Source organism: Mesoplodon mirus (genome assembly GCF_964341445.2).
Source record: "Mesoplodon mirus genome assembly, chromosome: 10".
NCBI classification, from domain to species: Eukaryota; Metazoa; Chordata; class Mammalia; order Artiodactyla; family Ziphiidae; genus Mesoplodon; species Mesoplodon mirus.
Window position 1 is genome coordinate 2,803,176 of NC_138986.1, and position 12,125 is coordinate 2,815,300.

The 12,125-nt window shown below is 50.9% G+C and overlaps 1 protein-coding gene across 1 annotated transcript in view; it reads left to right on the forward strand.

Annotated features, from left to right (window-relative positions):
* RPS6KA2 (ribosomal protein S6 kinase A2) overlaps window positions 1-12,125 on the forward strand; it is a 160,867-nt gene that overhangs the window by 106,450 nt on the left and 42,292 nt on the right. The window contains exons 9-10 of the mRNA XM_082634373.1: window positions 737-807; window positions 2,467-2,555. Of these exons, the coding sequence (XP_082490499.1) occupies window positions 737-807; window positions 2,467-2,555 (160 nt within the window). The remainder of the gene's footprint in view (window positions 1-736; window positions 808-2,466; window positions 2,556-12,125) is intronic.

Sequence of the window (12,125 nt, forward strand, 5' to 3'; positions counted from 1 at the left end):
CCCCGGCGCTTGCCCCTCCTGCCCCCATGAGACGGGAAATGCCCCTGGACTTTGGAGAAGCTGACCGGAGAGGTTGGCCCCTCGCCTCTTCCAGGAGAGGCCCAGCCTCTGCTGTCTGCCACGGTCCACACGCCACCAACGGTCCCGCCACCTTGGTCTCGGGCACAGGGCATTCCTCCCTGAATTGCTCACTCCTTTGACAGACTTGTCCCCTCCACGTTCGGTGTCTCGTGACAGCTGGGGAGGTGGGTCACAGTCGCCTGAAGGAGGCGGGTCGTCACGGGGATGATTCTTCAGGGCACTCGGTCTGCAGAGCAGCCTCCCGTTCCATCTGGACCCGGAGCTCTCTCTCCCCACCCCTGCCCTCCCCTCCTGGCTCAGCCCCTCCACGGCACCCGCCAGAGAAGGGCGGGTCCTCCGTCGACCCCGTGGAAGGTGTGTGGCCATGGGCTGCAGGTCCCCATCCCCCTCTCCACGGCACTGAGCACCTCCTCACGGCCGTAGAGCTGAAGCATTTACTGTGTCCATCATCCATCAGTCTCCCCACTGAGTGCCAAGGTCCACAGTGCAGTTCTGTTCGCTGCTGTACACCAAGCACGTAGGCCAGCGCCTGCACTTAACTGACCAGGATTTCGAGTGGGTACATGAACTTGGGCTGCATTTTGCCTGTCTGGGTCTCGCCACTGTGAAGTTCGTTTGTTCTGAACTCTTTCTCCTGTTCTGTGTTGGTCTGCAGTTTGAGATGCTCACGGGCTCGCTGCCATTCCAGGGGAAGGACAGGAAGGAGACCATGGCCCTCATCCTCAAGTGAGTAGCACACCCGCTTGGGATCCACCCCATTACGTGTCAGCGCCTGCTGATACCAAGAGCTTCGGTCTTCAGAACCGGGACTGTTGAGGAGGCGGTAACGGTGATGAGCATTCCTGGCATTTTCATGTCAGTGGGTGACGCCGGTGGCCTCTCTGAGTGATTCTGATGAAATCTCCTACCAAAGATAAAGTTTTCCATCAGTAAAAATCGTCTAAGTTGTCCAACGGCAAGGTCTTTGGACATGATGGTTGGTGACCTTCAAAAGTGCAGGTTTGGGGGGCAAAGGGCCGCAGGGGCTCCTGAGAGAGCCTTCCCTTCTCTGCCTGTTCACCCGTTCATGCACGTGCCTGAGCTCTCCTGCCTGACGTCAGCAGGCATCATATGGCCCGAGTCACTGAGTACGAACATAAGTTTCTCCTTAATTCTCATGAAGAATCTTTTAACACAGAAATGGGTTTTGCTCTTAGAACCCTAGGAAGAAGTCTAAACCCAGAGCCAGTCTTGCTGTAATAGCTTTTAAAAAACAAACAAAACAAAAAACAAAAAAACACATCATTTTTTTTTTTGGCCGTGCTGCGCAGCATGAGGGATTTTAGTTCGCTGAGCAGGGATCGAACCCGTGCCACCTGCAGTGGAAGCGCAGAGCCCTAACCACTGGACCGCCAGGGAAGTCCCTTGCTGTAACATCTTCATCAGAGCAGGCTTCCTCTGAGCGAGGTGTCAGAGGGCAAGCTCTGGGAGAGAGAAGCGGACGGGGTGAGGAAGTGGCCCTGGAATCAGGCAGGCTCCAAATGACTGTCTCCCTGCTCAGTGAGAGGGTGGGCCCACTGCACCTGCAGGAGAATCCATGAAGGTGCTTGGCCTCATGACCAGCTCTCTCAAACTCTGCTTGCGGGTGGACACGCAACGTTTATAAAACCAGGAGGCACCTGCAAAGCTTACGGTTTTGTAGATACATCGTTATATAAATAGAAGGAGAGCAGTTCGTGGAAGACACCCCGTAGAGAGGATGTAAATGGTGTTTCCCTGTGTCACGTGACCTTACACTATGGATGACATGCGTAGCTACGGTCTACTATGTTTTTTTTTTTTTTTTTGATGGCCTCTGTTCCTTTTCATTTTAAGAGGGAACAAGACCCTTTTTCTAAAGCTAGAATAATTCCCTCCAGCAAATCCCAGGTGTGAACTTGTAACCTGTCGTTGGGATTGACAGCATTTCTGACGGGGCAGCGACAAACTGTGGACACGTGGTTCCCAGAGCGAGGTCCTGCCAGGCCGTCCTTTCCCAGATGTGGCCGCAGACCCCACCGGAGGCAGAGGAGAGAATCCAGCTGTCTCCTCAAGCCAAGAGGAGAGTCCTAAGGTGTCAACCACGCTGGCATCTCTCCAAAGCCTTTTTTGTTGTTGTCTTGGAAACCATAGTTAATTTCCATTTAAAAAGTTCTGTATGTTCATGGGATCATTCTTGTTTATTTTTAGTGGCCTTGTTATTTTTAGTGAATCATTATATAGCTGTTCTAAACAGCTGCTCTGGGTCACGTGGATATGATTGGACTTGTCTGTGAATGCTGACTGCAGAACCACAGAGGCCTGAAGAAAACCCTGCGCCCTTTGGGGCTCATCCTTCTTACCCTAACATATGACTGTGCTTTTCAGAGCCAAGCTGGGCATGCCGCAGTTCCTCAGCGTGGAGGCTCAGAGTCTTCTGAGAGCCCTCTTCAAACGGAACCCCTGCAACCGGCTGGGTAAGACTCCCTGAGCCCCCCGGGCCCTCCCCGGGACACCTACATGCTCACACTCTGCTCTGGTCTGGCCCCGCATTTCACCACGTTCTCTGACAGCAAAAGGCCCTGACGCAGGGGTGGAAGTTCTATCACGTGTTGTCCGAGCTCTGAGGATTTCAAAAACACACGGTCGCTGCCCAAGTATTGTTAGCTAACAGTCACCGTTTTTACACAAAATGGTGGCACCTACTTTAGAACTCCGTAAACTAAAGACAGAACCCTGGAAAAGCCACCCCGTCTAATTTGTCTTTGAATGTTACAGAGAGATCATAATGGTTTGCCCAGTTCTGATCTGGATCATGAATTAATTGATTACTTTTCGTTAATGTCTCCATCAGTTCAAGAGAGACACTGAAATAATCTCTGCTAGTCTAAGGCCAACTTGTCGTTCAGCTCAGCAGATCTTAACCCGATTTAGAACACACCTGCCTCAGAATCCGCTTTGCAGAGCTGTGAAACATCAAAGTGCACGTAAACCTCTTTGCACATCATTTCTGCTCCTGTCTGAACCCCTGAGCCTGCCTGGTCTAGAGCCCCGCCCCCGTCTGGTATCATCAATCTTTTCATGTTTGATCCCAGCAATTACTTTGGGTTAATTACCCCTTTATTTTGATTCTGTGACTCCTTCCTCGTGCTCTATCCCCATCCAGTGTAGACACAGGCTCTCCGTACAGCACTGAGCTGCCGGGGGCTGGGGAAGGCAGGTACACGGCCTCTCACATTCCTCTGCCGATTGGTTCTTTCACAAACCAGGTAAATAAGTCATTTCTCTTCCTGAGCCTCTGGTTCCTCTCGGGATGACAATGATACACAGGGAATTCTGCACTAATAAAATTATTATCTCATTCAAATCCTCACAATACTACAAAGTAGATAAAAGGAGAAATGTTAGATTCACTTATGAAAAGGGGTATATCCCTAAGAATTGCTTTTAGCTGCAAAGTAAAGAACCCTTAAATAATTTAAAATTATTTAACCCAGCTAATTTAATGTTTCAAACTGCAGTTTATTCTTCTCACATTACAAGCCGTGTTGCAGTAGAGGGTTGTAAGCACTGGCTGGGCAGCTGAACTATTGCTCTCAAAAGCCCGGATAGGTCTGTCTTCTTAGTTTACCATCCTCAGTGTATTGTCTTTTCATCCTCACACATGGTGTCTTATGATCACAGAATGGCTGCTGCAGCTCCAGGCATCACATTCATGTTGAAGGGAGCACAAGGTGGCTCCTGACCAGAGCCTCCCAGCTCTGTGGGCACAGGGTCCCACATGTACCCCCCACATCCCCGGGCCCCTGGGGCCCCCCTCACCTCATCATGCATCCTAGGAAACAGGCCCCATCATAGCTCATCTTCTGGTCCCTGTGGTTGACGGACTGTGCAGGTCTGGGGCACCACGTCCCTCTGGTGTTTCCGAAATGCCTGCTTTTTAGGCAACTGGGGGAATATTGGGGCTCCGTACTGATGGTCTCAGGCTGACCATCCACCTTTGAGAGGTAACTAATTAAAAACAGTCCCCCCCAGTTTGACTGTTCTGTGATGGGAGTGATGGAGAATGGCTCGGTGTTTCGTGTAAAATAGGATATGGGGGTCTCTCACCCTCCCCCCACTCCTTTTCTCTCCAAGTGTCAACCCTCACCCTCCCTCGAACTATCTTTAGCTCACAACTTGATTCTTTTTTACTTTAATTTGAGCTGAGGATATAATTTTTCTCCCTTCACCTGTAGAGAACTCCCTGAAATTTCATTGTAATTGGATTTAATGAATTGTGTGAAAATCTCAACTTGTTTTCATTTTATATGGAATTTTCTTTCTGTGGAAAAATTGGACAAAAAGTATCAAGATTTAGAAAAACACAAGAAAGATAATACATAAAATCACAGTCTTGAGGAATAAAATGGTGTATTTATCAGACCCAAACATGAGGTGAGGGTTTCAATTTTTACCTAAAGACCTCCCTATGTCTTCAAGCGGCTAGCCAGAGCAATTTTTTTCTTGCTTTCCATAATTGCTATACTTTTTAACCAGTGAGTGCCTGTACAGTTCTTTGTGATATCTTATCCCCCTCCTGTCTTTTCCAATTGTGGTAAAATACACACAGCAAAAAGTTTACCGTCTTAGCCATTTTTTAAGGGCACAGTTCAGTAGTCAAGTACATTTGCAGCGTTGGGCAGCCGTCAACACCATGCATCCACAGAACTCTTTTCATCTTGCAAAACTGAAGCTCTGTCCCCATGAAACAAGAAACCCCCATTCGCACTCCCCCTTCTGCTTTCTGTCTCTGTGTTTTGACTCTCCTTGGGGTCTCATGTCGGTGGAAGCATACAGAATTTGGTTTTTTGTGTCTGGCTTATTTCACTTAGCATAATGTCCACAAGATGTATCCGTATTGTAGCGTATGTCAGAATTTCCCTAATTTTTCAGTTGAATAGTATTCCGTGGAACGGGTGTACCGCACTGTGCTCATCCATCCTCCCGCCATGGACATTTGGGTTGACCCACCTTTTGGCTGTTGTACATAACGCTGCTACGAACATGGGCGTGCAAATAGCTCTTCAAGACCCTGAGTTCCAGAAGTGGGAATTCCTGGATCCTATGGTAATTCTATTCTTAATTTATTGAGGAGCCACCTGACTATCTTCCACAGTGGCTGTGCCCTCTTCCTAACTGTAGAAGCGTTCTGGACCATTTTAGCCTCTCAATGCAGCATGGCGGCCCGTGTCTGGAACCATCCATTGTGGTGAGGTGTCAGGACAGGGGAACCCTCGGCAGCGGGTGCTTTTGCCCCGATCTCTCCATACATCAGTTGAAAATGTCTGTCAAAGTAAAGCACATACTCTTCCTCCAAGTAATTCCACTTCTGGGATGTTTCCTAGGACGTAGTCGCACAAGTACCCAGAGACATACGGGATGTTGTTAGTGCAGGAAGGCGGGGAAGAAAGGAGCCTGCGTTCCCACCGCCGACAGACGGTTCAGGGAAGCGGGGTCCATCTACCCGGGAGGTGAGGCAGGTCTGCACCACTGGCTCGGCGACGCGTCTCAGCCAGAAACGAAGAGTTAAGGAAAAATAGCAAATGCCCAGAATGATTCTATTTGCCTTTTTAGAAGAGAGGGAGGGAGGTGAGCAAAGAAAATTTCTGGAAACACACACAAGTAGCTGTTAGCAGCGAGTGTGGAGGGCCGGGTGGGGAGGTGAGCTTTTCCTTTCACCCCAGACATGTCAGTAGTTTGATTCGTTAATCAATAACACACACCTGTTTTATGATGAAAAGCCTAGTTTTTTAAAACTTGGTTTTGAGAGAAACATGGGATATTCAGAGACTTCTGTGTGGTGCAGGAACCCATTCTTGGCCTCGGAGCTGCCCAGACGGGCAGATGTCAAGAGTGTGGACTTGTCAGGGGCTTGGGGCCTGGCCTGCCTTCCTCTCGGCAGATACTAAGGGTCCTTTAATTAGGAAGGAGAGGGACGATGTATATGTGACCCAGAAACACACACACCTTCACTGGTTCCCTGATACTTTCCAGGCTCTGGCACTGGGGAAACAGTGGAGCAAAACTGTGGCCCTCGTTCTCATGGGGCCTCTACGACGGTAAAAGATGGGGCACGCAAACGCCCCTCGGCTGCCGTGAGAAAGAGTGGGGGGAGACAGACCTCAAGGGACAGGAGCCGGGGGGCTGCTGGAACGTGGAGGGAGCACAGACGTGAGCCGGGGAGGGAGCTAGCGAGGAGCCCTGGGTGGCAGCGCCAAGCAGAGGGCGGGGATCCACCCCCCCAGCAGTGACTTGCTGGGCGACCTTGAGCAGGTGGCTGCCCCTCTCTGTGGTTTCCTGCCCTGTGAACCGAGGGTGATAGCAGAACCTCTTCAGAGGGCTGTTAGGAGGACGCAAAGAGCAGGACCAGTGCCTGACACGTAGGAAACACTCTAGTGTGTTTGACAAATAAATGCATAAAAAAACAGAGATAGGACTTCCCTGGTGGCGCAGTGGTTAAGAATCCGCCTGCCAATGCAGGGGACACGGGTTCGAGCCCTGGTCCGGGAAGATCCCACATGCTGCGGAGCCACTAAGCCCGTGCGCCACAACTACTGAGCCCACGTGCCACAACTACTGAAGCCCACACACCGCAATGAAGAGCAGCCCCCGCTCACCGCAACTAGAGAAAGCCCACAAGCAGCAATGAAGACCCAACGCAGCCAAAAAGTTAATTAATTAAAAAAAAAAAAAGAGCAGAGATAATCGGAGCGCACGGACCTGTGGGGTGGGGGAGGGCATCCGGACTCTTGGCCGCATTGCTTCCTGCCACCTGGACCCTTTTCTTTCTCTGCCACTTGGATGGATACAGAAAGTTACCAGAGGCACAGTTACTGGTAAAGAAAGCTATCGGCCTTTGCGATGCGTTTTAACAGATTTTGTTAAACTGCCTCCTGACAGCATTGCAAAAAGGGAGAATGAAAGAGGAAGGGATTGTTTGACTGTCTCTGGAAAGCCCCGCATCACTAGACAGAGAAGCACCTGGCCAGGTCCTAAGTTCATGCTAGAAGCAGAACAAAAGGGAACCAGCTACAGAGAAGAGGGACCTCTGCAGCCTGTCACCCTCAGAGGAGTCCTCACGAAACTTGCCACCAGTAACTTTGCCGATGGTCAGAACTTCCCTTTCAGTACCAAGTTTTGTTAAGAAAATCCGTCCGGTCTCTGCCTTGTCATTCCTGAGTGCCAGAATAAAACCCGGACACATGTTCTATTATGAATACATATGAGAGCATGTGTGCAAAGTACCTGCCTCCTAGGTAGGGGCATGCCACTGCACTCCTGACCGCACTGCCCTTGGGTAGTGCCCAGGTGTGGTCTCACCTGCCTGACCTCCCTGGGGGCGGGAACTGGAATCAGGAAGGAGAAATGAAGACATCAGCTCCTTTATCCACCAAAACACACAGGAGAACAAACAACTTAGTCTCATCTCTTGCAGCGACTGAAGTTGTCTTGAGGGTCACTCTTTTCTTGCAAATATCATTGCATTTGGTGGAGAGGATTGTCACAGGGGACCAGGTGACTGTGACCAAGTCGGGGAGTAGGGGGTGCTAGATTTGTTCTCCCCTCGTTCTGGAAGAAGGAAATAATTTTCTAAATCTGTTTTTATGTCTTAGAATTTAACATCACAAAAAATCATAGTTCTCTAACCCAAAATATTGTTGTATTATTTAGTTTGCATACCTGATGATAGAGAAAGATGGATTTATCTCATTAGGTGGATAGATAACCATCAGTTAAAAGATACTAGCCCAGTGGGGCCCACAGAAGCATGGAAAATGGCCCATCCATGGCCAAAGATTGCCCTTCAGATAATTTCTAAAGTGAATTATCATAAAGCTTTCCAGGAGTTATGGACCATCCTGCAGCACTATTTCATATCCTAGGATGTCCAGACTCACATAAAGAAGAAATTATAGTCGGAATTATTACTCACCCAACTTGACCCGGGTCAGCTACTAAATTTAATTGCCTGAAAATCTTTAGCCTTAAGGTGGAAATTATCTTGGTCTGCACAGGGAGCTAGACTAGGAGGCTGGGACTCTTCCTCTTATGATTGCCTTGAGCCTTGTTCTTGACGCCCCCAAAAACGTCCACTGGCCATTTGGGGAGGTCGTCAATATCAGAAGGCCTCACCCAAACCCGGTTCCTCATGCAGATCTGTGGTTTAAGCACATTACCTTCAAATCAGCCCAGATCTCTTGTCTCTTGACCCTTGAACTGTTGGAGAGACCTGTCTGTCCACATTTCCCCTCTTGACCAGGACACCGGTCATGTTGGATCCGGGGCCACCGCTGCCCCAGCGTGACCTCATCCACACTAATCACACCTGCGATGACCTCATTTCCAAGTAAGATCGCATGCTGAGGTTCTGGGGTTAGGACTTCACCGTCTGAATTTGGAGGAACACAGTTCAGCACCTCTGAGAGGGTGTCCATAGCATTTGCAGTGGAAGAAACGGCAGAGGTTCTCCTTGTTGATGTCACACGCTCGGCAGGTGACGAGACCGAGGTCCTCGCCCCAGATCACCTGTCCAAGGCGGCATGGCTGCCAAGTCTAGAGCTGGCGTTTCCCCCCCATTGTCCCCTTACGGTGCTGTGTCCTCACCCAAGGAGTCCGAGTCTAAGTCTCCAGCCCACCTCTGACCGCAGTGAGGTGCCCCATGCACCTGTGGCAGGTGCTGGTGACACACAGGTAGAGGATGCTGCCGCGTGGGCAACCCAGTCGTGTGGGCAAAGAGGCCAGAAATCTCGGGTAGAGATCCCCCCGCCTTTCCCTGCAGACCTGAGACACCTGAGGAGCCAGCCAGAGGGAGCCCCCTCCTCCGGGCAGGACGCCGGGGCTGAGGGGCAGAGGCAGGGCCAGGGTGGTGCTGGAGGGACAGACAGATGGAGAAGGCAGACAGGCCCCCACCCAGGCCGGGCCTGGCAGGGCCGGGCGGTCAGTGGAGAGGAGGGAGGGAATGGGTGGTTTTCCGTGCCGTGAGTGGAGAGAGTTTATTTTTGTCAAAAATGGAGTCAAATGTGAGTTTATTTCCACCACGGTGGCATGTGGACCCGGCAGCTGGAAAACTGGATTATTTGGGTTTCGCACTTGATGGAAGCAGGTGCAAAATGCCCGCCTAGCAGGGCTGCCTGGGACCCTTGGGTGGCACCTGCAGGCTTGTGCGTGTGCTGGGGAGGGGGCAGTGGGGGGCGTGAGTTCTGGGCCCGAGAAACGTCACAGGCGCAGTTGCAGATGCGGAGAAGACTAGCATGTGAGAGCACGCGTGTCCTCCAGGCGGCCTGGGTGGGGGGCTGGGAGGGCAGGGCAGGCGGAGAGGGCTGGGCCCGGCCAGGGCTGCGACGCCCCTGGTCGGGACCCTCGGAAGGACGCGGCAAGCGGAGCGCGGCAGTCTTGTTTCTCAGAGGATCGATCGTTCTAGTCGTGAATTAGAGAAGAACCCTCTTGGGGCGTCTCTAGCTCACCCCTGTGAGCATCTGTAACGTAAGTCCTGGACATGCTGGACTCCTGGGGGCACACGGGGCAGAGGTTAGAAAGGTGTCAGACGTGCCCGTGAGCATAAAACAGCGCAGCCAGTCAACTACCGCTGGTGCCCGGAGAACACGTGTGGGCAGGGCCCGTCCACTTGCCCAGGGCTTCTGCTTTTCGTGTTTCCTTTTTCCATTCCAGACTCGATCTCCAGAGGGTGTGCTTTCCTGATCTGACTTCAAACACCATCCGCTCTGGGCTCCAACCATCTCATTCTGGTCCCACTGGCATCGCTGTGACCTTTTGTAAAGGGCCAGCCTTTGAAGGCTTGGTCAAGGCCGAGCGAACGCCCCAGCCCCTGGTTTGGAGCTGGTGGTCCCAAGCCAGCCCTGAGGGTGCTGCCGGGGCCCCGCCTCAGCCAGCAGGGTCCCAGAGGACACAAGCTACGCCAAGCAAAGATTTTAAACAGTAAATGAAATTTCAAGCTGACCGACAATACTTTAAGACTCTAAAAATAATGTGTAGATGATCTGTAAGTGACTGAGAAGTGAAAAAGCAGACCTGGTGTTCAAATCCTGGGTGGTTATGGACTGGCCTTTAGGAGTGTGCGGGTCCGGTAGAGTGCAAAGTATGCAAGGAAAAGAGGCAGACGTGAGTTTATTCTGAACGTGCCCAAAAGCATTAGAGGGGGACTCTGTGTGACTCTCAAACGACAAAAACAAATATTTCAACAGAGTCACAAAGGGTCCAGGGATTAAACATTTCCCAAAGCTATCTGTGGACAGGAAGATTCAAGGAAAACATTTTTGGCCAATCCCCAAACCTTTTGGGGATGATTTACTGTGAAAGTGGAAGCCCGTTCATGATTAAGCCCAGGAGGAAAGGAACGGGGTCGCCTCGTTAAAAATGTGAGGTGGAAGGGCTGCAGGTACCCAGGGCCATAGAAGAACAGGTCGCAGCCTCAGGCACAGCGCTGCGTTTTACAGCCACGTGCCGCTGGAAGACAGTTCCAGTGGGATGCAAAACTGCCCGTCAACCAACGCGGAGAAATCCGAGACGGGGGTCCAGATACAGAGGTTCAGGAAGACAGCCCAAACGCGATTGGAACAAAAGTAATTAAATGTTCATACGCCAGAGAATAAGCGTGAATTCTTGAATCTGCTGCCCCAGTGAACTCTTTCTGCGTATTTGCCAGGCATTGGGGATCTTAATCGGGACTCGCCAGACTGCATAGAGAGAATGCTGTTCTTCCGTTCTCCATGTTTCTGTCCATAAGTACCTGTTCTTGTCAATTCTTCGTGAGCCCTCCTCTTGGGGACAGAGTGAGACTTGAGTGCATTTGGTGATGAACCCACAGCAAATGAGCGGAGATTCAGACACAGACACAGACACAGTCTCTGGACTGTCCCAGCTCGGACCTCTGCTCACTGCTGTTTGTCAAATGTATTAAACAAAAAGGAGTTGTCCAGCACAAAGGAGACTCTTCTAACATGTTTCAGGAGAGGATAAATAGAACTAGAATCCAAAATAATAACCCCATGTGCCCTAGGAAGGTTGACAAAGGCTTTAGAGAACTCTGTGCAGAAATTCTTTCTCTTTTACGTTTTCCCCTCTTTGGAACACCTGGAATTTTTGAGTAATAACCAAAGCGTTAATTCACTCTCGAGTGTTTGTTGAGGCCTCGACGCACGAATGTGTGCAAAATCTCACTGCAGTGGAAGAAAGAAGATGCAGATAAAAGTGTCCTGAGTAGGAACCCGAGAAAACCCAGCTGGTACTAGCAAAAGATGGTAGTTACACCAACACCCGTATCTCCTTTCTGTTTTACTTCGTTCTGATTCTTGCAGAGCATCCCTGCAAATGGTGAATGAGCATGAAATGCAGCGGGTGCAAAATGCAGAGTAGATTTTTCAAAGTCACACGGTCAGTGAGTCACTGTACAGGTGCCTCTACCTGGGCTCAACGTGTAAGCACCAGTCTCCCACCTTTGACTAACCCACAGAGCTTCCGGCAACGCAGCCAGCATTCACCAAAAAGAGCGGGAAGAGGTACCAATCAGAGGCGGTTTTTCGTTTCTCTTTAATCGTCGTGGCCAGAAGTCTTTTTCAATCCCGAGCTCTGGTCTTCATCAAAGGAGGCCTGCACGCAGGTGGGCACGAAGCCAGACTGTTCATTCTCGACATCTTGTTCCAGCAGCTGCTTGGGCACCTGTGGAGGGCCTCTAGGTGGGGATGCCCAGGCTGAGACCAGATCTCCGGACTCAGGTCAGGGGTTTATACAGCAAGGGATGGACATGGACATCCGGAGCGTCCTCAGCGTGAGGTCCTCAGTAAAACTGTTTCTCTCTACTCATAACAGCATTCCTGACACCAGACACGTGGGGTTTCCCACACCAGCTGCGTCTCCACTTCTCTGCAGACACCGACTGTGTGTCCTACGATTCAGCTCCGTGCTGGCACTGACCACCCAGAGTTATCTCAGACCCCAGGGTCAGGGTCACTCCCACCAGACACCCCATCTCCGATGCCAGTCCCAAG